A 23,055-nucleotide genomic window follows, 5' to 3' on the forward strand; every position below is an offset into this window, starting at 1 on the left:
CCCTGGCTGAGACTGGAGACGCCCCCCTCCTCCGTCCCCCTGGGGCCTGCCCTGCCCCGAAGCCCAGGACAGCTCTCTTCTTGCCCCTCCGACCCCTTCGGACGTCCCACCAGGAAGCATTTCTGGAGCCTGCGCCCACCCGCACACTCGTCCCAGGCCCCCCAGGGCGGGGTCCTCCCTGCCAGGGCAGGACGGTCAAGGCGGGACTGGAGAGTGACACGAGCCCTCCCCAAGTAGCAGAGCTGCAAGAACAGATCAGACATGGAGGGGCTCTCGCTGGCACAGCCAAGGGTCTAGACACCCCCTCCCGTAATGAGCTTTTGCGTCTCAGGGGTGACAGTGGCTCACATGTGTCGTCACTCGGTTCCCCAACGACCAGTCCTGGCTTCACTCCTTTTTCACGAGGCCTGTAAAATGGGCTTTCCCACCGTGCAGCCCACCCTAGAGGTGGGGGTGTCCGGCTTCCACGTCTGCACAGCCACACCTGGCTGCGGGTTTCGGGGGATTTCAAGTGCACACTGGCGGGTTCTCGGGGACAGCAGGGTGTTCCCTCTAGGACCTTGCTTCCTTCACAGCCTTTCCTAGGGTCATTTCAGCAGCCGTCTTCGTGTAGAGTGTTGGGATGCGGGTCCCGGGCCCCCAGCCCACGCTCACCTCCTCTAGCCCCCTTGCCCCTTCCCTGTCCAGACCCCCTGCTGTACTTGCACTGGTCAGCAGGCTTCACTGGAGCTGAAGCCACCAGGAGCGCGCCTGGGTCAAGGTCAGAGCTGACTGTGACAAGGCACGTGAGGTCAGGGGCACGTGAGGCCGGAGGCTAACGTCGGGTGTCGGCTTCTGTTAAGTGACTTGGGGAGGGTCCAGGGAAGCCACGTCTGCTCTGGACGGGCTGCTGTCAGAAAGCCAGGGATCCAGTATTTGGGTCTTTCCATTGTTTTTCAAGAAGAGTGACACGGGCTAGAGTCTCTAACTGGGTCCCTCAGTCACCTGGGCCCCTGATGGGGGAAGGGAATCCTCAGCGTCTCAGCTCAGGTGGGATTGTAGGGGCCTGGACGGGGCTGGGGGGCGGGGGAGGTGCAGCAGGGGCGGCTCGCGCTCGCCAGGGAAGGCTACCTGCTACCCAGTGACCCATCAGGGCTTCCACCTGTATTTCCCAGCAACACACAGAATCCGCATGAATCCTTGGGGGCCCCGTGTCACTCTCCCTGGAGGGTCTGTAAGGGCCATGCCCGGCACAAAAGAATCACCGCGCTCGGGTTCCCAGGGCTCTGCTGAGGGCCGGCCTCCCTGAGATGATAGAGAAAGCAGGGCTCCTTGCACCCCCTGAACCAAGGGGCGGGTCTGACCCGGTGGGTTTCACCACCCCCCGACCCTTTCCATGAGGGTCAGCCTGAATCACAGGGTCAGAGATGAAAGATGCCCGGCCCCGGGGGAGCTCTCTGCCCTCCTGAGCCGCGCGCTCTCCTGCAGGTGGAAGTATGGGTCCCCTTCGACCTCGCCTACGGCTCTACGCCCCTGCTGGGCCACGCCTGCAGCCAGCCCCCAGGTAAGAGGCCTGGCCATCTGCTCAGACTCCAGAACCTCTTGTCCGCCACGCCCTCCTACGCACCCCAGCTCTCCTCAGGGAGGGCAGGAATTGGAAACCGTCTGCATTCTTAAACAATCAGCTTTATTGGGGTATCAGAGACATAGGTCAATTGTCCGTATTCAGTAAGTACAGCGTGGTGGGTTTTGAAGTGAGTACCCTGTGAGCCATCACCGCAACCAAGACAGCGAGTGGGTCCGTCAGCCCAGGGCGGCCTGGCGCCCCTCCCACCCTGTCCGCAGGGCTGTGTGTCCCTGTGCTGCGTCGCCCAGCCTCCCGCACCTGTGCCCTGGAGGCTGCAGCTGCAGGAGCAGGACTGCCCTGGGGAGCAGGCGGCCCCGCCCCACCAGAGCCCCGCCCTTGCGTCCCGGGTCCCTCCAGGCAGAGCCCAGACCCACCTGATTGCTCCCCACCCCAGCGTGGTACCTGTTCCAGTTCCACCGCATCCTGCGGTACGCGAGGCCCCGGCCAGGCAGCCCCCAGCCCTTCTTCTGGATGTTCGTGGACAACCTGGTGCTGACCCAGGACGACCGCGTCGTGGCCACTCGCTTTCTGGAGGTGGGTGAGGGCCGCGGCCTCCCCGAGGGACACTTGGGACCCCCGGGGGGGGCACCGCTTAGGTCCCGGTCCCGAGGTCTGGGTTTTCAGAGTTCACAGGGCCCACGAGGGCCGTCTCACCACTGAGGTCCCAACAGTGCCTTTGCACTGCCCTGGATTTAGGATCCCGCCACCTCGGGTCATGTCCTTCTCCTCCCCGCCACCCCACCTGGGCGCACGCACACTCGCACTCGCACACCGCAATGCGCAGTGCACCGGTCAGTTACACACACACACACTCAAACCCATCCTGGGGCACCGACAGCCTTGCTGTTTCTGTCCTCAGGCCCAAGTCCTGACCATTAGAGCAGCCACTTTTGGACTCAGTGACCAGTTTGTCCAGGGCTGACCTGGCCCGTCCCTCCCAGCAGACCCACACACAGGGCAGCCCCAGGCCAGGCCCGGTGAAAGTCTCCTGGCTTCCCCACCCCTGCTGTCCCCACTGCACTTGTCTTCAGGTCCTTGGCCACCTCCAGGACGTCTTCACAGACCTACACATCTGCCCACCCCGCTGCCCTGCGTCGGGCTTTTTTCACTTAACCGTGACCTTGGAAATCGTTCTGTTGGAAAAGTACCTTTCTCACTCTTTGTTTTGACGTACGTGTTTTGTTTTGTGCAGTTTTATTTTGTATGGATGTGAAAAATGCCTTTAACCCGTTCCCGGGGACAGAGAGTTGGGCTGTTTCCAATCTCTTGCTCTTACAAACAATGCTATGAGGAGGGGGCGTGAGTGGGGACATCTGCGGGGTGGATTCTGGAATGAGACCACGGGGTCCATGTGCCGTTTTCAGGGATGCTGCCACTGCCCCGGGAGGGTGCCCGCGCAGACCAACCCCCCCCGGCGGCCGAGCTGCCGCTCCCCTCACCTGCCCACGGGGTGTCCCCAGCTCTCTGCGTTCCCTCGCCTTGGCTCCCAAATGTCCTGTCTTCTTCCCTCCTATGCAGTTGGGATTTTCCATTTTGTATCTTACTGGTTTTGTATCTTTCTTACTGGTTTGATTCAAGAAACGATTGATCTCGTCTCTACATTAATTTAGCTTCTGCTGCCTTCTTGGATTACTTTGTGGATGAAAGTGGTTTATAGTTGGTTCACTTAGACTTTCTGGGTATTTGAGCAGATTATCTGCAGGTCATGATAGTTTTTTCTTTCTAATTTTGTACCTCAGACACGTCTCTCTTGTCTCACGTTGAACCACAGTAGTGATGGGACATGTCTGCCTGGGTCCTGACTTGCACGTACATGTGTCCAGTGTTTCTCTACTAAGCTGATGCTGGCTTTGAGGTTGAGGTTGATAAATTTCACTATGTTAAGGAAATTTCCAGAAGTTTCCCTTGATTTCTATTTTTTGAGCCATTCTATCAAGAATAATTGTTGGATTCTGTCAAATGTTCTTTTTTACGTCTATGGAGAGAATTAAGTTCCTTCTTTAGATCTATTAATAGGATATAATATACTACTAGATTTCATAATAGTGATCCATCTTTGCATTCCTGGAAAATACCCAATTAGTCGTGGGGTGTGGCTGTTCTGACAGATTGCTGAAATCTAGTGAACTGCATTTCCCGTAGGATTTGTTGCTTTGACAAGCACGAGAGAGGTGGGTGTGTGAGGTTGTCTTGTTTTGTGCTATTTTTATTGGGTTGGGGTGTCAGTGCTAAGTTTGCTTCATAAAAATATTTTAAAATTCGACAGACTTTTCCTGTGCAATTGCTGGGATTGGTTCTTGCTGCTATTGTTTTAAAATGGGAGCAACTCTTCTGTGGGAACTCATCTGTTAAGATTTTCAATCTTTTCTGAGATCTATTTGGTAAGTTATGTTTTCCCGGAATGTCACCCATTTAATTAAAGTTTAAAAATCATTTTCATAGGGTTGAGCAAAGTGGCCTCACGATTCTCTTACTTTCTTCCGCATCCGTGGTTATTTCTCCTTTTTGGGAAGCCCGGGATTTTTAAATACTGACATGTCACCACATGTCAGCAGTCATGATGAGGCTTGTAAGGTGACCTGTTTACTGAAAAATCTATGAAGAGTAATCACGAGTCCAGACAAAAAGCACAGTCTCCCAACCTGGGTGCCAGCCATCAGCAGACTTGGAGGACAGCAAGGATACTGACTCTTGATCGCTTTGTGAGCACATTGGGTAGATCGGAATTGGTCCCAAATCAGAAGTAGGCAAAGAAGAGACCTTCCCACATGTCCTGTCACTGCTCCCATCTTGCTGTGGAACCACATTCCTGCTGACGGCAGGCAATAGCTAGACGTGCCCAATACAGGACCGTCTCTTTCTGCCCGGCGCCTGAGGGTACATCCAGGTGTGAGCTCTCCTCCCGGCCAGGTGTCTGGATGGTACATCCAGGTGTGAGCTCTCCTCCCGGCCAGGTGTCTGGACACGGGAGGAGACTAATGTGTCCAGGGATGGTCAGACTTGGGAACGGTCCACGTGGGCCTCTCTGCACGCCCCACCACTCCAAGTCCGGAGAGGTAAAGTTCAGGCCACCTGGTTGGGTGTCGGGGACTGGATGACCTCCCTCCTGCCACGACTCCCCCCCAGCCCCTCCTTCCCTGACCTTCCGGTGCTTTCTACGGAGACTGCGGTCCCAGGATCCGGCCACGCCCTTGGCTCCTGTGGGCCTCGTGAAGCATCGGCCCTTGAGGAAACACTGCTGTCTGCCCGCAGAGCCTCTCATCTGCCTGACGTGACATATCTCGTGGCTCAAAGAGCAAGGACTTCTTTGGCCTTCACGGGAATCCGTCTCTGCCATGCAGCAGGCGGGGAGTCCCTGGGCCAGGTGACCTGTGGGAGTGAAAATAACCTACCAGTCACAAGGTCTAAAATAATATCTCGGCTTTTTTCCTTACAAGGTGATTTATGAGAAAAAAGATGTGACATGTAAGCAGTGTCGACTGGGAGACATAATCGGTCTAGGAGGCCCGGGACACTGTTCTGGGCTCAGGTGTGGTGCCCACTGTGGGTGCCCCAGTTCATAGTTGACGTTTTTATCCCTCAGACTGACCCGGTGACCATCCAGGACGTCCATGGCAGTACCATCCGGAACGCCGTGCACGTGTGGAGCAACATCCCCGCCGTGAAGAGGTATTTCCTGTGCATTTGCGTCCCTGGAAACTTGGAGGGACACAGGCTGCTTCGGGTTCACCAGGGAAACAAGTCTGAGAGCGCAAGAGAGTGGAGGGTTTTCTACACAGAGCCGTGCCCGGGGCAGCCTCTGTGCCCAGGTCAGGGGCCGCCCCACAAGTTCTGGACAAGCTCAAGGTCAGCGGTGCCCCCTTTCCACTTCGGGGACCTTCTCCCCGCTTCTGCACTGGTGCCTCTGAGCGTCTCACCTCCGGACAAACCCCCGGATGGGAGCCGCGTGGCACATGTGCCCCGGTCCCGGTCCCCAATCCCCAGGCTCCAGGCACGTGCCTCACCCTGCACAGCCCCACGCTCACAAGCACACACCCGCTGTCTCACAGGCTCACACTCGTCACACACAGAGCACACACTCACACAAGCCCACATCCTCATGGGCACCCCACTGTGTGCGTTTGGGCCACACTGAGCTTCTTTCAGCCCCTCAAACAGGCCTGCCTTGGGCTTTCACACACACACATACACGCACACACACGTGCACACACACACGTGCACACACACGCGTTCATGCACACACAGACGGGCACACGCACGCACACACGGCCTTCGGTGCTCCTGGAACATCCTCAGGACTGGCGATTCTCACGCATGTCCCCTCGCCAGCCCTGCACACCCACAGCCCCGGGCCGGCCACCCCACCGCTTCAGGCAGCCTTTCTGCTGCCGGGACCCTGCCCTCCTCCACTGTGCCCGCCACACACGGCCCCCCGAGCCCTGAGGAGAAGGCCGTCTCCTCCCCCAAGCCCCGTGCGTCTGGCCTTCGTCCTTGTGTTGGACCAATGTTGCCTGCACCTTCCAGGACAGTAAGTCATGGGTCCTCCCCCGGCAGTGCCTGGAAACTTCTCTTCACCGCCTCCCAGTGCCAGCCTTAGCCCCGCTCACGCTGTGGTACCCACCAGGCCCCCAGCCAGGACTGTAGCGGGGACGTGGGGAGCCAGGTGGAGCAGGTTCCGAAACATTATCTCTTCGGAAGACCTGAGGGTCACCCCACCTCCTCCACGGCGTCTCCCCACTTCTCTCCCCCGGAGGTGGGTGACGGGGCCTGGGCCCCAGGAGCGCAGCAGGTGCTTCCCTTCAGGCTCACACTGTCTCAGTCGTGAGGGAGACCCCCCTCACTGGAAGTAGGGACCGTTTTGCTGGGATGATGGGCAGCTGCCTTCAGACAGCACCGGCCTCCCTTGGACAGTGGAGCTGCCCCAAGGATGCGGGCAGGGAGGGCACCAAGAGGGGCGCTGTGTGTTTCTGGCATCTTGTCCGTGGTCTTCACCCCCCTGCAAAAACTGAGCTGAGAAATATTCCCCGAGTCCAGCGAGGTGCCAGGCGCCACGTCCGCGAGACTTGAGTCCCCAGGGTTTCATCACATGACGAGCGGGGTCCCTGCTACGTGGCCCTCCGGCACAGGCAGCCCAGGGCCCACAGACAGCCGTGCTCATCTCGGGTGCAGCAGAACCCTCGGAAGGGCCGTGGAACACCGCTTGACCAGACTTGCTCACAAGTCCCGCCCTCCCTTCTCTGTGGGTCTGCTCCGTGGTGGCCTCTCCACCCTGAAAGTGAGACCTGCTGAGCTGGGCCAGTGGTCTGCCCTTGGGGACCCTCTGTGCACCCGTCTCGGGTGACAGGCCCCTCCCCGGGAGGGGTGTGGGAGCCATCGTCCCCTACTGCCCACGACATGCTTGTCATCCCACCACGCGGTGAAAACCTCACAGAAGGCAGGTGGGGTCTTTCTCTCAGAGACCTCGGGTAATCTAGCGAGACGGGCACCTCCCAGCTTTCTCCCAGGAGCCCTTGGGTGGGTACTGAGCCCCCGCTCTCCTTTACAGCAGGCATTCAGCTCTGGATCCCCAGGAGGAATTATCCCTGCTGGCTCAGGACAGGCAGAGAGCAAAGCCCCCCACCCAGGGCCCAGCCATGCTGGTGAAGAATTGTTTTCTCCCCCTGAGAGAATATTTCAAGTATTTTTCAACAGAACTCACTTCCTCTTTATAAATGAGTCATTATACAGTGAAAAAAAAAAAAAAAAAAGAGACTTTTCCTAGAACAAAGACAACTTTCCTTACATTGTTTCTTTTTTCCTTTTCAAATTATTATTTGCTTAACTTTGGATTTCCCGAGTTTGCTACAGGCCCATCATCCCTTTGGGTCTGGAGATACAGGGCCCCGCTCCCACCATGACCTTTGGTGGGAGGGGGCGAAGCCTCGGGTCTAACGGTGGACGAGACCCTGACATTACCGTGCACGTTGGGCTGCTGGAAATGTTTCTTTGTACCAGTTGGGAAGTTAAAATATATTTATTATGATCGTTGTGGGTCATTTTTTGGTGTTTTTGTGTATAAGCACCACCTTTATTTTATTCTGTAGGACATAGGAAAGTATGTGAGAAAGACGAGCAGGACACATGGTTATAACCACGCGCTGCACCTGTGCCATTTGTACACGTAGCCGATGCCGTCACGGCTGCCATGTGCCTTGATGGTTAAAATCACCCACCCTGATTAGAGCCACAGGAAACACCCCAAACCTTTGCAAAGTGTAGATATCCACTCGGTCAGCCAAGTAGGACAGGCTGAACACAGGGCACGGAGGCCAAGGCCAGGTCCACTCGTGAAGCATGCAACCTTTGGTCCTCCTTAACCCAGATGGACTTGCTTGCAGAAGGCGGGGTCCCAGTTTGCCCCGGGCTCTGGTGAGGACAGGACCATTGGAGCATTGACAGAGCCGGCTTCAAATCACGTGTGATGAATCCCAAAGGGGCCTTTCCAGGTTAACCAGAAAACTCCCCAAAGGGACCCAGACTCAGACAGGCACATAGATTCTGCTTGTCCTGGGCTTTACACTGTGACCTGGGGAAGCTTGGGACCACTGCTGGTGCCAACAGTGGTTTGTGGAAGAAAGGTGGGGCTACAATTGGACTTTCTGAAGGGTGTTTTTTTTCTTTTTTTTTTTTTTTGCGGTACGCGGGCCTCTCACTGCTGTGGCCTCTCCCGTTGCGGAGCACAGGCTCTGGACGCGCAGGCCCAGTGGCCATGGCTCACGGGCCCAGCCGCTCCGCGGCATGTGGGATCCTCCCGGACCGGGGCACAAACCCTTGTCCCCTGCATCGGCAGGCGGACTCCTAACCACTGCGCCACCAGGGAAGCCCTGAAGGGTGTTTTAAAAGTATCTTGAAATAGAATAGAAGTTGTGATGGTTAATTTTATGTGTTGACTTGGCTGGGCCACGGTGCCCAGACATTTGTTCAAACATTATCCTGGAGGTTTCTGTGAAGGGCTTTTTGGATTACATCGATACTTAAATCAGTGGGCTTTGAGTAAAGCAGTTTACCCTCCACAGTGCGGGTGGGTGCTGTGGTCTGAACTCATCGGTTGATCCTAACATAAGCTAAGCTCCAAGGTGATCGTATTAGGAGGTTGGGCCTTTGAGAGTTGACTCCAAACTGGGATTAGTGCCCTTACAGAAGAGGCCCCAGCGAGCTCCCTCACCCCTGCCCACGTGTGGACACACGAGAAGCGTGTGACCGTGCAAGGGGCCCTCACCCGACCCTGCCAGTACCTGACCTGCCACTTCCAGCCTCCAGAACTTCGAGCAGGACGTTTCTGTTGTTTATAAGCTGCCTAGTGTGTGGAATTTCATTATAGTGGCCGCGTCGGACTGAGACAGTCCCAAGCCATCAAAGGCCTAATCTCCCCTGAGCGAGAAGGAATTCTCTCCGAGCACGACTCTTCCCGGGCCTCCAGCTGGCCAGCTCACCCTGTAGGTTTTGGGTTTATCAGGCCTCCATAATTACATGAGCCAATTCCTTGAATAAACTGTCTCTCTTCCTGTCTCTCTCTCTCTCCCTCTCTCACACACACACACTCACACACACACACACACACACACGGAGAGCCCTGGCCGATAGAAACATCTTCATCTTCATGAAGACCTTCTCTCCAGGCTAGCAGGGGGGCAATACTGGGCTGTGATGTCACGGGTCTCCTGTCCAAGGGCTAAAGGTCTGTAATGAAACCAAGGCCACGGCAGCCCCAGAAAACACGGAGGGCCAGTGGGGACAGGAGCATCTGAGCACAGATGAGACCCTCCAGGGAGGCCAAGCCCTGGGACCAAACCGACCACAGAGACGGGCACTCGTGTCGGCGGTTGACGGGACAGGGCTGGGAACGGCTGCTTCCACCCAAGGCAGCCGGCGCCGAGGGGCCCGGTCTGCCGGCGTCAGCTCTATGCCAGCCTGCTCCCAGGCGGGGCCCAGAGCCCCTCAAAGCAGCTTTATAACACCTTGAGATTCTGCCTCTAAGTATTTAATCCCACCCACAGAGGCCCCTTGTGACCCCCTGTGGTCATCTGAATAATGACCCCAGAAAGATGTTCCTGTCCTAAATCCCAGAACCTGTGAATGTCACCTTATAGGCAAAAGAGGGCTTGGCTGCTGTGATGAGATGGAAACGGGGAGACTGTGCTGGATCACGTGTGACCCCCAAGGCCCTCGCCAGGGGTGGCAGACGAGACCTGACCCCATATAGAGAAGGCCATTGCCGTGGGGGCAGAGACGCAGCTGCAAGGCAGCGGGCGCCTGGGGCACCCGGGGCGGAAGAGTCGGGAAGGACCCTCACCTCCAGCCCCCCGGAGAAGCGCTGGTTCAGGCATCCCGCCTCCAGAACTTGAGACGGTGCATTTCTGTTGTTCTGAGCCCCGAGTTTGAGGTAATGGGGTCTTCTGTGTCTGCACCCAGAGCCTTGGACCTTCAGCACAGCAGCAACTCCGGCTTGGTTCCCAGGCTGGCCTAGATAGCCTTCCGGGTGGGCTTCTCTCTCCGGCACCCCCAACACACACCCCCGCCCCGCTGCCTGAGAAACAGTCACGGGTGAGGGCAAGAGAGGAAAACCTAAGCTCACCCGCAGGAAGTCTCCCGAGGGCCGTCCTCTGTGCTCATTCGTCTTGAAATCCTCTGTCTATAAGCCACGTGCCAGTATCGGTGCGGACGCCTTACGTGTGCTCACACAGGAACCACAAACCTACTTAGCTGCGTTACGAGGAAGACGTTGTAGCTACCGCCGCTTCGCAAATGCGGAAACACAGCACAGAGGGGTTACCGGTCTGAGGGGCTGGTCTTCTGCCCACTCCCGGGGTGTCCCTCCCCCGCCCCTGCCCCGTCCTGCTCGGACGTCCCCTTCCAGCCCCGCTGCACTCCCTACCGCTTGCCTGCCCGCTCAGCAGGCAGCGCGCTCCTTGGGCCCAGGGTGCCCACTCTTGGGTGGGCCTGGCAGCAGCACTTGGTCCTCCGGGGTCCGGGGAGGAGGGCTGCCCTGGAAGCCAAGCCTACCTCTTCCCCACAGCAGCCGGCCGCTCCGCGGCGTTCACCCCCCGGAAGCCCACCGCGCTCCCTGCCCCGCTGCCCTGGGGCTGTGCCCCCGCTGCCCTGTAGGGCTGCGGCCCGGGACGCCGACTGGGCACCTTTCCTTCCCCGCTCCACGTGAGCCGACACTGCGAGGGAGGCTTTAACCGAGGGGGCCTCTCCGTCCCCCAGGACCCGAGGTTGCGTGTGGGGTCCACCCCTTCCACTCCCCAGCACTGCGGGTAGGGTGGGGGGGGGGTCTTGGTGGGGGCGGGACTGGACCCAGGAAGGCGGGAGGTGTCGGACCCAGCCGGTCCCTTGTCCCTTTCTCCTCACCCGCGGGTGATGCTGGGTCGGCCCTCCCCAAACGCGGTCCTCCTCTGCCAGCTGCTGCCAACCCCGCGGGAGGGGATCTAAGGCCACCGATATCGTGCCCCCTCCGGCCCTGCTGGGCCTGATACAGTGACCACCCCACCACCAAGTGTCCCCGCTGCATCTGTTCTAGATGCGGCATTGGTTTTCTGGCTCTGGGGATGGGCAGCGTCCTGAGACCCCATCTCTGATCTGATTTATACCCACGCCCGGTTCTCCTGGCCAGATCTTACTTTTCCTCCTGGCCCCCATCTTTCAACCCCTTCCTGATGGCCCCCACCCAAGTTCAGGCTGTCTGTGCCCTCACTGGACACTTGAATGGGCGTCCTGGCCGGGACCCCTGTCCCTTCTCCTCCCCCTGCCCCCAAAGGGAGGATAGACCCTGCTTGGCCTCTGTAAATCCCCCGCCCCAACCTGCAGCCTGACCTGGGAGGGGTGAAGACCCTGCACTTTAGGACCGCAGGCCCACCTCCCTCCCTGGCCACCTGCAGCCCCCATCCCCCTCCTCGGCAGCATCCCCATCTCCCAGCCCAGCTCTTTTGCTTCCTTGTCTTTTTTTTTTTTTTTTTTTTGCGGTACGCGGGCCTCTCAGTGTTGTGGCCTCTCCCACCATGGAGCACAGGCTCCAGACGCACAGGCTCAGCGGCCATGGCTCACGGGCTCAGCCGCTCCGCGGCATGTGGGATCTTCCCGGACTGGGGCACGAACCCGCGTCCCCTGCATCGGCAGGCGGACTCTCAACCACTGCGCCACCAGGGAAGCCCTGCTTCCTTGTCTTGTTTGCTCTTGTCGCCACAGGAATGTTAACTTCCACCAGGCAGAGATTCTCTTATTTTAAGCTTTTCTCTTTAGCACTCACATAGGCCGCATGTGGTAGGTGGGCACTAAATCTTTGTTATAAGAATGACAGCATGCAGGTGGCTGGGGCCAGGGGAGCCCCGTGGGCTCTGCCCTCACTTTACACCCTGCCTGTCCTGCGCCCCAAAGGCTGGCCTCAGCATCCCCACCAGCCTGGGCCGCAGGACACACCCCTCGCGCCTCCACCCAACAGGAGCCTCCAGACCTGAGGCGGGGTGCCTGGGGGCCCAGGCCCTTCCGGGGGCTGGACGGCCTCTTGCCTCATGGCTCCACCCACTCGCCTGGCCGGCACCCACCTGGCCGGTGCGGGAGGAGGACGCAGCTGGGCCTGCAGAGAGGAGGCCTTGTGGACTGGGTGGGCTGGGCAAGAAGGAAACGGGGCGTTTGCCCCCAGCTCCGGGGCTCCGCGCCGCCTTTCCCAGACCGGAAAAAAATACATAAACTCTTTTTTGAGTGAGAAGTCCCACACGCTTGGAGGAGCAAAGACGAACTGGTTTCCACGCGGTGGGCTTTTCAGAGCCTTTAATAGGCAAATATGCTGCGGCAGGTGGCCCAGGACTGACAAAGGACGCGGCAGCAAGGCTGGCTCGGGGGAGACTAGGGCTGGACTGGAAGGTGGAGCCCGCCGGCCTGCCTTCCCTCCCTCCTTCCTGCCACTCATTCATTCGTCCCTGAACGGTCCTGGAGCTCTGACTTCACCAAGCGCTGGAGGTCCTGGCTGCGTCCCGAGAGCGGGAGGGAGGGCGGGAGCCTGACTCTCAGCCCGCCGCGCCCCGCCGGCTCTCAGGTCGCTGGGGCGGGGGACAAGCGCAGGCGGAGCCGGGGCGCTTGGGGGCGCGGACGTTCTGCGCGACTCTGGGGCAGCACTGAGCCTCCCACGGCCCCTCCAGCTGGGCAAGCCCTCCAGCAGCGCGCTCGGCCGCCCTCCTCCACCGGACCTTCCCTGCCGCTGACTTGCCGGGGTACCTACTGCGCCCAGGCTCAAGGCCCGGTGGACCTGGCGCCCCATCCTGCAACCCGCGGGGCCCGACTTACGCCCTCTCCTGGGAAGGGCTGAAGTTTCGGGAGTCACTGTCCAAGCTTCCGTTCCCTCGCGCCTGCCCGTGGCCAAGGCCGTGGGAGGGACCGGGCCGGGGGTGGGACCAGGGGCGGGGCCGGATCGGGAGGGCGCTGAGCCGCCGACCAGCTCAGCGCCCAGAGCCTCCTAGGCGCGGCGGGAGCGCAGCGAGTGCTGGCCGCTCCGAGGGCTCCCGCGGCCCGAGGTCGCTCGTGCTCGTGCTCGGAGCTCTCCCGCGGCCCGGCGGCTTCCGCGGCCCGAGGTCTCTAGTGCTCCGAGATCTCCCGCCGTCCGAGTTCCCCCGTGGCCCGGGGTCTCCGCCCCCACCATGCGGCCGAGGAGGTGAGCGTGTGCGCGGACGCGCCCTCTGGGCGCGGGGAACCGAGCCTGGCGGCGCAGCGGGGGCCTCGGGCTCCGGGAGCGGGGCGGCACCGCGCGGGGCCGCGGGAGGCGTGGTTACCTGCCGGCGTTGCCCTCCCGGCGGCGCGGGACCATGGCAGTACGCGGGTGTACCCGGGGCGGGGTCCCTGCCGAGGGAGGGAAAGAGGAAAAGCTGGGAGAGAAGACATAGTGACCCACTCTCACTTCCCCCCCTCCCCTGCCCGCCCCCGGCGGTGGCCCAGAGGAAAGAAGGGTGTGACTTTGCTGTGCCAAGGTCGCTCTTATTTACCTCGAATGCCGTCTGGTGCCCACCAACTGGTGACGTGCCCCCCGCACGCCTGGGTTTTCCCCCTCCTACATCAGCAAAGGCAAACTGGGGAAGGTGCCGGCCAGCTGGTCACTCCTGGTCTCTTGCCAGCTGAGGGGGAGGCAACAGCTTTCTGCCAAAATGCCCCCTTCAGGGCAGTCTTAGCATCGGCAGCCTGTGTTTCCCTTGAGCTGGTGAGGTACCCCATCCCCAGGTGCCCCACACGCACAGCCCAGAAACCCACCCACCCCAGGGTCCCACCACCCAGTCTCCCCAGTTGGAAATACAGGGAAAGACTATTCCCTCAAGAACGGAAAATAAAAATACTGCCATGTCACAGCCACCAGCCACCCACACCCCTGAGCAGGGGGCCTCGTCTGTGCTTTCTCCTATCTGACCCAACGAGGAGTGGGCTGGGGCACGGGCAGAGTGGTGACAGGTGAGGCAGGGGCCACTGCTGAGGCGTGCAGGGTACAGAGGCTCCCAGGCTGAACGTGCCAGGAGCCTGGGAGCCATGAGAGGGATCTGCCGGCCCCCAGGGCTGAGCTGTCCACCAGCTCCGGTGGAGCCACCAGATCTGGTTTCAGATTGATCACGTTCCTTCAGAAGGTTGTCCTGGGGCTCACCCGACCCTGGCGGGGGGAGGGGCATCTTACATCTTCTCTGTCTCTCAAACTTCAAATACCCCGAAAGTGGTTTTCTATCCGATTTTATACAATTTCTTAGACTCCATCCGTGCAAAGCCAGGCCACCAGGGGGCTGGTGGTTCCTCTCGATACCCTTTATCACACCCTCATAACTGCTTTGAGGGGCGTTTTATTAACGTGGGAGCTGGTCCCTTGCAGGGGCTGCCCGCCCCTTGGGGCTTGCCTGCTGGGCAGGGAGGAGTTGGTGCTGTGTCCGCTTCTTGAATCCCTGGCTGCCCCGGGTGGCCTGGGCTGATGGCCTGGCTGCGGGTGTATTCCCACTGGGATGGTGGGTGTGACCGGCTCCTGACCCCACTGGGGAGGGGCGGGACTCACCCTTTTCTGGTTGTTTTTTCCCAGCCCTGGACTACTGCTGCTGCTACTGTGTGGCCTGCGAGCTGGTAAGTGCAGACGGTGCTCTTGCTGGAGCCTTCCAAGCCCTTCAGTTCTGAGCAGTGAGGACCGCGGGGTACAGGTGTCAGTGGGGTCCTCCCCACAGCCCTGCTTGCTTTTCCAGGGGCCCTTGTGAGAAAGCGGGGCCCCCAAGCCCAGGGTGATGTGTGGCATTGAGAGCCGTGAAGCGGGGGGCTTGGCCAGGCCCCGTGGTTCTCCTTTGCGTTGTGTTTGGGATGGGCAGAGTGTAGTTCCCCCCAAGTGTTTCAGAACCTCTGCTTTCCAGAGGAGCTGGGAGCTGGGCTTCCTGTTTCCCGTGACCCCTTTGCTCCCCAAAGCCACCAGCTTCCAAAAGAGTGCAGAACGGGGATATGGCACCACAGCGGAGACTGAGGCCTTGCCTGGCCTTCCAGCCCACAGGGCGGCGGGTCAGGGCACACGGCCACTTTCCCTGCTGGCATCTGAGCGGTTGTAACAGACCACAAAACCTCGCCGGGCCTTCTCTGATGGAGTTGCAAACGCTACTATAATGATGTTGTTGAGAAGCTGATGTTTTCTTTTCAAATGTCTGAGTTTTTTTAAAAACATCTTTTTATTCTGAATTCATTGTAAACTCCCAAGAAGTAGTAGAAACAGGGAGGAGTCCTGGCTGGCTCCCGGCATGATGACTGGAAACCGACCCTGGTGATACATCAGAGCAGCTTACCGCCAGTGTCCGAATTTTTAAACTATTGTTGCTTTCCTATGTGCATCTTATTACTAATACATTCCTTTCCTACTGAAATGAGTCAGAATTGGGGTTTGAGTCTTGCAACCCAGAAGCTCCCCCGTCCCTCCAAAGGGTGAGTTCAAAGTTACGAGTCAAGCACGGAAGATGAATTCTGTTCTTTTTGGATGCTTGCAGAGATTCAAGAAGAAGAGATCAGAGCAATGGTGGGCAGTGATGTCTTGCTCAGCTGCATTTACCCTGAAGGAAACACCTTCGATTTAAATGACCTTTATGTTTACTGGCAAATCAATGTGCCGGGCAAACGGAACACCAGCTCTGTGGTGACTTACTACCTCTCGGGAAACAGCTCTGCCGGCCACGGTAACAACCACTACAAAGACCGGGCCCGGCTGTCCCTGGACGGCATGAAGCAGGGCGACTTCTCTCTGCACCTGCACAATGTCACTCCCCAGGACGAGCAGAAGTTCAACTGCCTGGTGTTTCGGAAATCCTTAGAATTAGAAAAGATTTTGGAAGTCACGGTCACGCTAAACGTGGCAGGTAAGACGACGGAGCTGCCGAGTTGATTCCAGCCCAGCCTTACGGCCCAGAAGAAGTGTCAGTAAGACCTGTTTTCTGCGGCTCATTCACCCGTGTCTTCCCTTAAAGGAAATCCAGATCCCTGTAGCGGGCTTCTGTTTAAACCAGGTGTGCGGCTTAGGTGGTGGAAATATCGTTCGGCTCCTAAAAAAGTTTTCCAGTAGCCGAGGTGCCTCCCTCCTCACAGGAGCTCCTAAGCTTGCTGTCCTTGCCTCGAAACTCTCCAATTCAACCCAAACTAGATGTTTTCATGAAAAATGGAGGGAGTGGTATAAGGCACTAAATGAGATCAGAGTTTAGGAAGAAAATTAAAGCCCCTCCACCAAGTTGCTCGGGGCACCGTTCAGTGGAGAGACGGGTGAATTGTCAGCTGACTGTGTCACTAGACTCAAAGGAGGCCAACCTCCTTGGGGTGGGACGTGGGTGCCGGTCACTGCCCGCCCGGCTCATAGCGCCCCTATTGGTGGGTTGGGGGGCGTGACTCTGGTAGAACAGGGCCTGTGCTGCTGCCCAGACCACAGCCTTGGTCCCGGCCCTGCTCCGGCGTCAGGGACACGACGGCTGCCTCCCCGCTACCCTGGCCCTTGGCACTGTGTCCCCCACCCTTCTCTGACCTTCGGAACCTGGCACCCCTCAGCCCGTTTCCCTCCCCTGCAGCAAACTACAGCATGCCAGTGGTCAGCGGCCCATCCCAGGATGAGGAGTTGGTCTTCACATGCACGTCCACGGATGGCTACCCGCGGCCCAACGTGTACTGGATCAACAAGACGGACAACAGCCTGCTGGACGACGCCCTGCAGAACAGCACCGTGTCCCTAAACGCGAGGGGCCTGTACAACGTGGTCAGCGTCCTGCGGATCGGGCGGAGCCCCACCATCGACGTGGGCTGCTGCATCGAGAATGTGCTTCTTCACCAGAACCTGACCAGCGGCCAGACAGGTAAGGTCCCGGGACCTGCACACTGACCCCAATCCAAGGCTGGGGGCCAGGGGTGACTTGGGGGATCCTCTCAGGTGGAAGCCCCTATGAGGTGACTCGGCAGTGGCTTCAGAGGTGGTGACAGGGAGAGGAGGTGACAGACGTCACCGTGCGACGGAGGGCAGGGGCCGGCCAGGTGCTCGGGGCACTTAATCCTCATGCACCGGGGGGGCGTCAGTTTTGGTGACCCATTTCGCGGATGAGGGACTGAGGCCCCGAAAGGTCGTGTAACACTTCAGAAGCTGCAGGCTGAGGCAGCGGCAGCATCAGGATTGAAGCCCCTCCTGCACAGCCACCACCCCAGCTCTTCGGACGTGTGCCCCCTGGGAAACCAGAACCCCTCCTCCACCAGGCGGTCCGGCTGGGCCCCGTGGAAGGGTGCAGGCGGGTGACTCCTTCGTAGAAGCCACAGGCTCTCTCAGCCTGTGTGTCCCTGTCAGCAGTGTTGAGACGCCAGGGAAGGAGGGGCAGGAGAGCTGGAGGATGGGGGTGTCGGGGGCCTGCCTGCCACCGAGAAGCCGCCCAGCTGCCGGGAGCCCCCGTGCCCGGGCACTCGCCTTCCTGGAATGCAGGCGCAGCCCTGGGACTCAGCGGTCACGGTCTTCTGGCTGCACCAGAGGCCTCCGCTGGCCTCTGCGTCCCAGCAGGGCAGCCGGGTGCAGGGGAAGGGGAATGGGAGGGTCTCCTGGGGCCGTAGTCTCGGCCCAGCTGCTCTGGGGGACAACTGGGAAGCCTGTCAACCCCCATCACCCCGCCCTGTGCCCAGACCCTTTGAATCAGCACCTCTGGGCTGTCCAGGCAACAGGACATGTTGAAAAGCTTCCAGATGGTTCTAAGGTGCATGGGAGGCCTAGCCACTGTCTGGCTCATGGCTCCTTCGGGTTTCGGCAAACACAGGACACTTGTAACAAGCTGCCCAGGGAGGGGCACAATGGTTGGACACTGGGACAGGAGGATTGGCCCCCTCATGCACTGCCAGTGGGACGGGAAATGGTGCAGCCGCCGTGAAGAGCAATCTGCTAGTTCCTTAAAACTTAGCCTGTGGGGCTTCCCTGGTGGTGCAGTGGTTGAGAGTCTGCCTGCCGATCAGGGGACATGGGTTCGTGCCCCGGTCCGGGAGGATCCCACATGTTGCGGAGCGGCTGGGCCCGTGAGCCATGGCCACTGAGCCTGCATGTCCGTAGCCTAAAAAAAAAAAAAAAAAAAACTTAGCCTGTGACGCAGCAATTCCGCCCCTAGGTGTGCGCCCCAGAGCGCTGGAAACGAGCATCAAACAAATACTTGTACATAAATGTTCACAGCAGCTCATTCACAATAGCCCAAAGGTGGGAGCAACCCCAGTGTCCACGGATGGACGAAGGGATGCGTCCATCCACACAGTGGAGCATTACTCAGCCACGAAAAGGAGTGAGGCACTGACCATGCTGCAATGTGGATGAACCGTGCAGGTGATGCTCAGTGAGAGAAGCCAGACACAGAAGGCCACATAGTGTATGATTCCATTTGTATGAAACAGCCCGTATAGGTAAATCCAAACAGACAGAAAGTAGGTTAGAGTTTGCCAGGGGCTGGGAGAGAGGATGGGAAGTGACCACTGATGGGAAGGGGGTTTCCGTTTGTGGTGGTGGAAAGTTCTGGAATTAGATCATGGTTTTGGCTGCGTGACCTTGTGAATGTACTAAATGCCGCTGAATTGTTCGTTTTAAAATGGTTAATTTTATGTTGTGTGAATTTCACCATCATTTTTTTTAAAGCCAGCAATTAAGCTAGAAAGAATTAATTAAATCAAGTTTAGTTTAAAAAGCCAGGAAGGGCTTCCCTGGTGGCGCAGTGGTTGAGAGTCCGCCTGCCGATGCAGGGGACGCGGGTTCGTGCCCTGGTCCGGGAGGATCCCACGTGCCGCGGAGCGGCTGGGCCCGTGAGCCATGGCCGCTGAGCCTGCACGTCCGGAGCCTGTGCTCCGCAACGGGAGAGGCCACAACAGTGAGAGGCCCGCGTACCACACACACAAAAAAAAAAGCCAGGAAGACTGTGCTTCCCACCATGCCCATTCCCAGGTGTGGACCTTTAGGAAGGGCTGGGATTACAGGTCACACGGGTAGGGTGAGGAGGAATGACAGCCCAGGAAGAGATGAAGGTTCACCTGGAGGGGGAAACCCTCCTCTCCGTCAGCTTTATAGCTTAAAAATCACAAAACACCTCTGGGAAAGTTTGGTGGATCAATACTTCCCTTAGCGCTCTCTCCTTCAGGATGAAGAAACCCCCTTTTCCTCCTGACCCTGTAAGTCCTGGGTTACTTTCCTTTCCTGCAGAAATGTCCACAGGAACCAAGGACAGCATCACAGAGGACCCAGTGGACGACACCCAAGATGCGGCGAACCAGCCGGTTCTCAGCATCCTTGCTGTGCTAGTCGTGGCCGTGGCCGTGGCCGTGGCCACGGGCTGGCTGTGCAGGCGGAGATGTCCCTACAGAAGCTACGCAGGTATCGGAGAAGCCCGCGCTGCAGACAGCGCACACTTACTTTGTTGGGGTGAGGGCTGGCCTTTCCTAGGATGTTTCCAAGCCCTGCGTGGTGCCGCTCTCACGGGAAGCATGCTTTAATCGTGCTCACACACGTGAGGATAGCAGCCCCAGTGCCCCTGGTGTGACCTCCTCCTCCGAGATCCTGACACAGCTGCGCCCCAGAAGGGAAGTCCGGTCTCTGGGTCTGGGGGGGACGGCGGACTCCGAGTGTGGACGTGGTGTGTCTGTGGAAGCCGAGTTGCCTTCAGTCCCTCAAGGCCGTCTGTCCAGTTCTGGCCAAGCTCGAAGACAGATCCAGAAAGTCTGGGTTTTGACTGTAAAACGAAGAAGCAGAACTCACAGTGGGGAGCAGAAGAGCCTAGAATGTGGACCCTGGGACCACCCAGGTGTCACAAGAGGGCCTGAGGGCTGGGGCCTTGGGGGAACCCCTCGGGGGGGGCCAGCACAGTCTCCCCAGGTCGGCCTGGTTGTGGAGGTCAGCGGGCATCCCCAAAGGTCTTATTAACCAGGTCGGGCTCCTCCTGGACTCCTGGGAGGGTGTGGAAAGGGAGCGCGGCTGGATTGCGGAGCCCACGCACAGTGGGAGCTCTGCCTGACGGGAGGGGTTTCTACATGCCGCCTGGAGCTTCCACTTGGTTGCCAATGCCATCTGCCCAGATATACTGCCCACGGCCCCACTGCCGACCCAGCCAGGCCGCTGAAGGCCCTTGAGCATCTTGAAGCGTTTCCCACCCTGACCTCTTACAAAGTCTCGTCCTGGAAATGAGGGCGACCTGAGGAGCCCTCACCCGAGCAGGAGGCTGGAGGAGCGTGGAGTGGGGCTCTGCTGAGTGCGGGGCCCCTGGGGTCTTCAGAGAGGCCCCCTCACAGCCCGCCCTGAGTGTTTCTGGTTTGTCCCAACAGGCGCCCAGGCTGCGAGGCCGGAGCTGGAGCTCACGGGTCAGTTTGCCAGGAGGGAAGGAGACCTGTGGAGGAAGCGTGGGTCCACGGGCGAGCTGGGCGCTCCACTCTCTCTGTGCCCGCCTTTCAGCGCGGGTGCTACTCGATGACCAGGAAATAGGCGTTTCCAGTTTCAGAGACGGTGAAATCCCAAGCGAAGGCCTGTCCCCCTGGCCTTCCTTGGCGTGTAAGCCCGTCCTCTCGCTGACACTGTGCTATGGGATTTTCCAAATGTACAGCTACACGTACATGTCAGCAGAGAGCCTGGGACCACAGCCCCGCTGCCCCTCCCCAGCTGCCCGGCTCATCCTCCTGTTCTCCCTCCGTCTCAGCCCCACCCCTCGGGGGCGGGGGCTCTCCAGCGAGTCCAGACCCTTTGTGCGGGCACCTCACTGTCCCAGAGCAAAGGTCAGAGTGATTCCCGCCCCAGTTTGGGAAAGTAGCCACACGCAGGGCCTTCAGTTTCGGTTTCCTACTGGCAGGTGCCTCGGGCTGCCAGGCCTTTGTGGTCAGGCCAGCGGGCTCCACGCCTGAGGCCAACGACCATACCTCTGAGCCCCGTTTCTCCACCTGTGAGAAGGGTCGTCAGGGGAGGGTAGGCCCGAGGTGAGCACGACCCACACGGCAGTGCCCGCCCACCTGTTCACACAGGTGATTCCGGGGCACGCGGCTGCCTGGTGCTGCAGCAGATTCCCTCCCGAGGCCACTTTCAGACGATGCGGGACACAGCTTGCTAAAGAATCCGGGCCTGCTGACCCGAGAGTCCGATGCGGCGCCCGTCTGCAGGCGTTTTCAACCCTGTTTTCACCGTCCTGGTTCCTGAGAAGATGAGTCTCTGCTTCCAGAGAGAATGAGCCAGCTCTGTGCTCACGCCCCTCTCCTCTTTCCTTCCAAGAGCACGTGTGATGAGAGCTCCCCCAGGACGTGCCACCAGCGGGGACGTCGGGTGGCAGCTTGAGAATTGACCCGGGCAGGCTGGGCAGAGGACACCATCTGCGCCCGTATTGGGGGCTGCACGGGCACTGGGCCACCTGGCCTTGTGGGGACACGCGGGCGCCCCCTGGAAGGGCCACGCTGACCCCAGGGAGCACGTGGCGGGCACTGACCTGATCCTGGCAGCCCTTTCAAAAGGTCGGCAACTCCTCGGGGATACATGTGCCCCCAAGTAGGTGGGCTGCCCACCTTCGCTGCCAAACACAGAACAAGAAAAGGGTTGTGACGGCTCCTTTCCACCACCAGCCCCCGAGAGCCTGCAGCGCTTCTCAGCACCCTGGACCGGACGGGCTTCTGAGGCCACTCTCTTCCGGGATGACCTGTGCTAAGCCGTGTTCGCTCCAGGTGCAGGGGCCACGTGCTGGCTCTGCTGGTCAGTCTCCTGCCCCACCTCCGCCCCGAGGACCCGGCGTCTGTGCAGACGTGTCCTGAAGCACTGAGCGGGCGGCACCAGAAAAACCCCTGGAACTCATGTCCCTCCAGAACGCTCCCTGGGAGGAAAACCCGACCTCATTTGTTTTGGTCAAAAGCTAGGTTTCCCTCCTCAAAAACACAATGAAAAAACAAAAACAGTGAAATTTTGGGAGAAGGTCTGTGCTGGGCGGTGCAGCTGGGCATGGTGGCCCAGGGTTCCGCTGCAGGGGACAGGCAGGCAGGGCTGGGACACACGTCTCCAGAAGACACCAGCATGGACAGGTGACTGTCACAGTCCTTCAAACTGGGGCCGTGAGTGGACGGTGGGCGGCCTTCCGGCCGCATGGCCGCCTTTCTTCAAACGCAGAAGCAATTCCCTCGAATCTTGCTGGGCAGCCCCTGCCAGCCCCGCACTGTCACCCAGGGCCCCTCGCGGACCTCCCCTGGGGACCTGCACAGTCGTGACGGAGACTTCACCTCACGTGCCGGGTTCCTCGGAGCCCGCTGGGCCCCCTGGGTGACTGGAGTGGGGCAGCGGCCAAGTCCACGGAGGCGGCAGCCCGACGCCCTGACCCTGCCCAGGCGGTTTCCATGTTGATTCCTGCATTACATCTAGCAGTTCACTGTTTCCAGAAGGTTCTGCAAAGGTGGCTGCCAGGTAACCCTGGTGGGCACGCCCCCAGGAAACGGGTCTGTTGCCCCTGCCCCTGTGGTCATTCAGCACCGACGGGCACGTGAGGCCTGCGCTCCCCAGATCCAGACTTACAGCAAACTCAACAAGGCCGGCTGAGCGCAGAACCTCAGCCAACAGTGTTCCAAGAAACTGTGCGTGTGTATGTCTGTTTTTGTACCAAAGAGCCCTCACATGGCTTTTAAATAGGTGTGGTGAGGGGTCCACACAGACTTTAGCATGAAAGCATTAGAAGACAAGTGTGGTTCCTCAAAGAATGACAGAAGGTGACTCATGGCACCACGAGCAAGAAGCCTGAGGGGCCCTTGAGTGCAGCAGGTGGGGTGCGTCAGGTGGTCGCAGGCCTGTCCCCAGTGACTGTGATGTGACACCAGGACAGGTGCACCTAGGGCCCTCTCCGCCGTCCTGCCCGGGGTCCAGCCTGCAGACCCTGAGAGGCCCCTGGAGCTGGTCAGGGCGGCGTTCTCAGCCCGGCAGGACAGGGCAGCCGCAG

At 59.3% G+C, this 23,055-nt stretch overlaps 2 protein-coding genes across 4 annotated transcripts in view; both read left to right on the forward strand.

Moving 5' to 3' along the window:
- DNMT3L (DNA methyltransferase 3 like) overlaps window positions 1–7,702 on the forward strand; it is a 34,578-nt gene extending 26,876 nt beyond the window's left edge. The window contains exons 13-16 of the mRNA XM_029214602.1: window positions 1,468–1,543; window positions 2,001–2,140; window positions 5,190–5,275; window positions 7,152–7,702. Of these exons, the coding sequence (XP_029070435.1) occupies window positions 1,468–1,543; window positions 2,001–2,140; window positions 5,190–5,275; window positions 7,152–7,317 (468 nt within the window). The 3' untranslated portion in view covers window positions 7,318–7,702. The remainder of the gene's footprint in view (window positions 1–1,467; window positions 1,544–2,000; window positions 2,141–5,189; window positions 5,276–7,151) is intronic.
- Window positions 7,703–13,066: 5,364 nt separating this feature from the next.
- ICOSLG (inducible T cell costimulator ligand) lies at window positions 13,067–22,694 on the forward strand. Of its 3 annotated transcripts, none has more exons than XR_003792388.1 (7): window positions 13,067–13,289; window positions 14,682–14,722; window positions 15,619–15,984; window positions 16,681–16,962; window positions 19,314–19,484; window positions 20,429–20,872; window positions 21,116–21,186. XR_003792388.1 is itself a non-coding variant. In XM_029214887.1 (7 exons), the coding sequence occupies exons 1-7, from the start codon at window positions 13,276–13,278 to the stop codon at window positions 21,199–21,201; spliced, it is 996 nt and encodes a 331-aa protein (XP_029070720.1). In that variant the 5' UTR covers window positions 13,067–13,275; the 3' UTR covers window positions 21,202–22,694. The 3 variants fall into 3 exon arrangements, 2 of the variants coding, with proteins under 2 accessions (XP_029070720.1, XP_029070719.1); XM_029214887.1 differs by having other exon boundaries at window positions 20,429–20,464; window positions 21,116–22,694; XM_029214886.1 differs by having other exon boundaries at window positions 20,429–22,694.
- Window positions 22,695–23,055: the final 361 nt, after the last annotated feature.

Source organism: Monodon monoceros, unplaced genomic scaffold (genome assembly GCF_005190385.1).
Source record: "Monodon monoceros isolate NGI ecotype Baffin Bay Population unplaced genomic scaffold, NGI_Narwhal_1 Super_Scaffold_11, whole genome shotgun sequence".
In the NCBI taxonomy this organism is placed as follows: Eukaryota; Metazoa; Chordata; class Mammalia; order Artiodactyla; family Monodontidae; genus Monodon; species Monodon monoceros.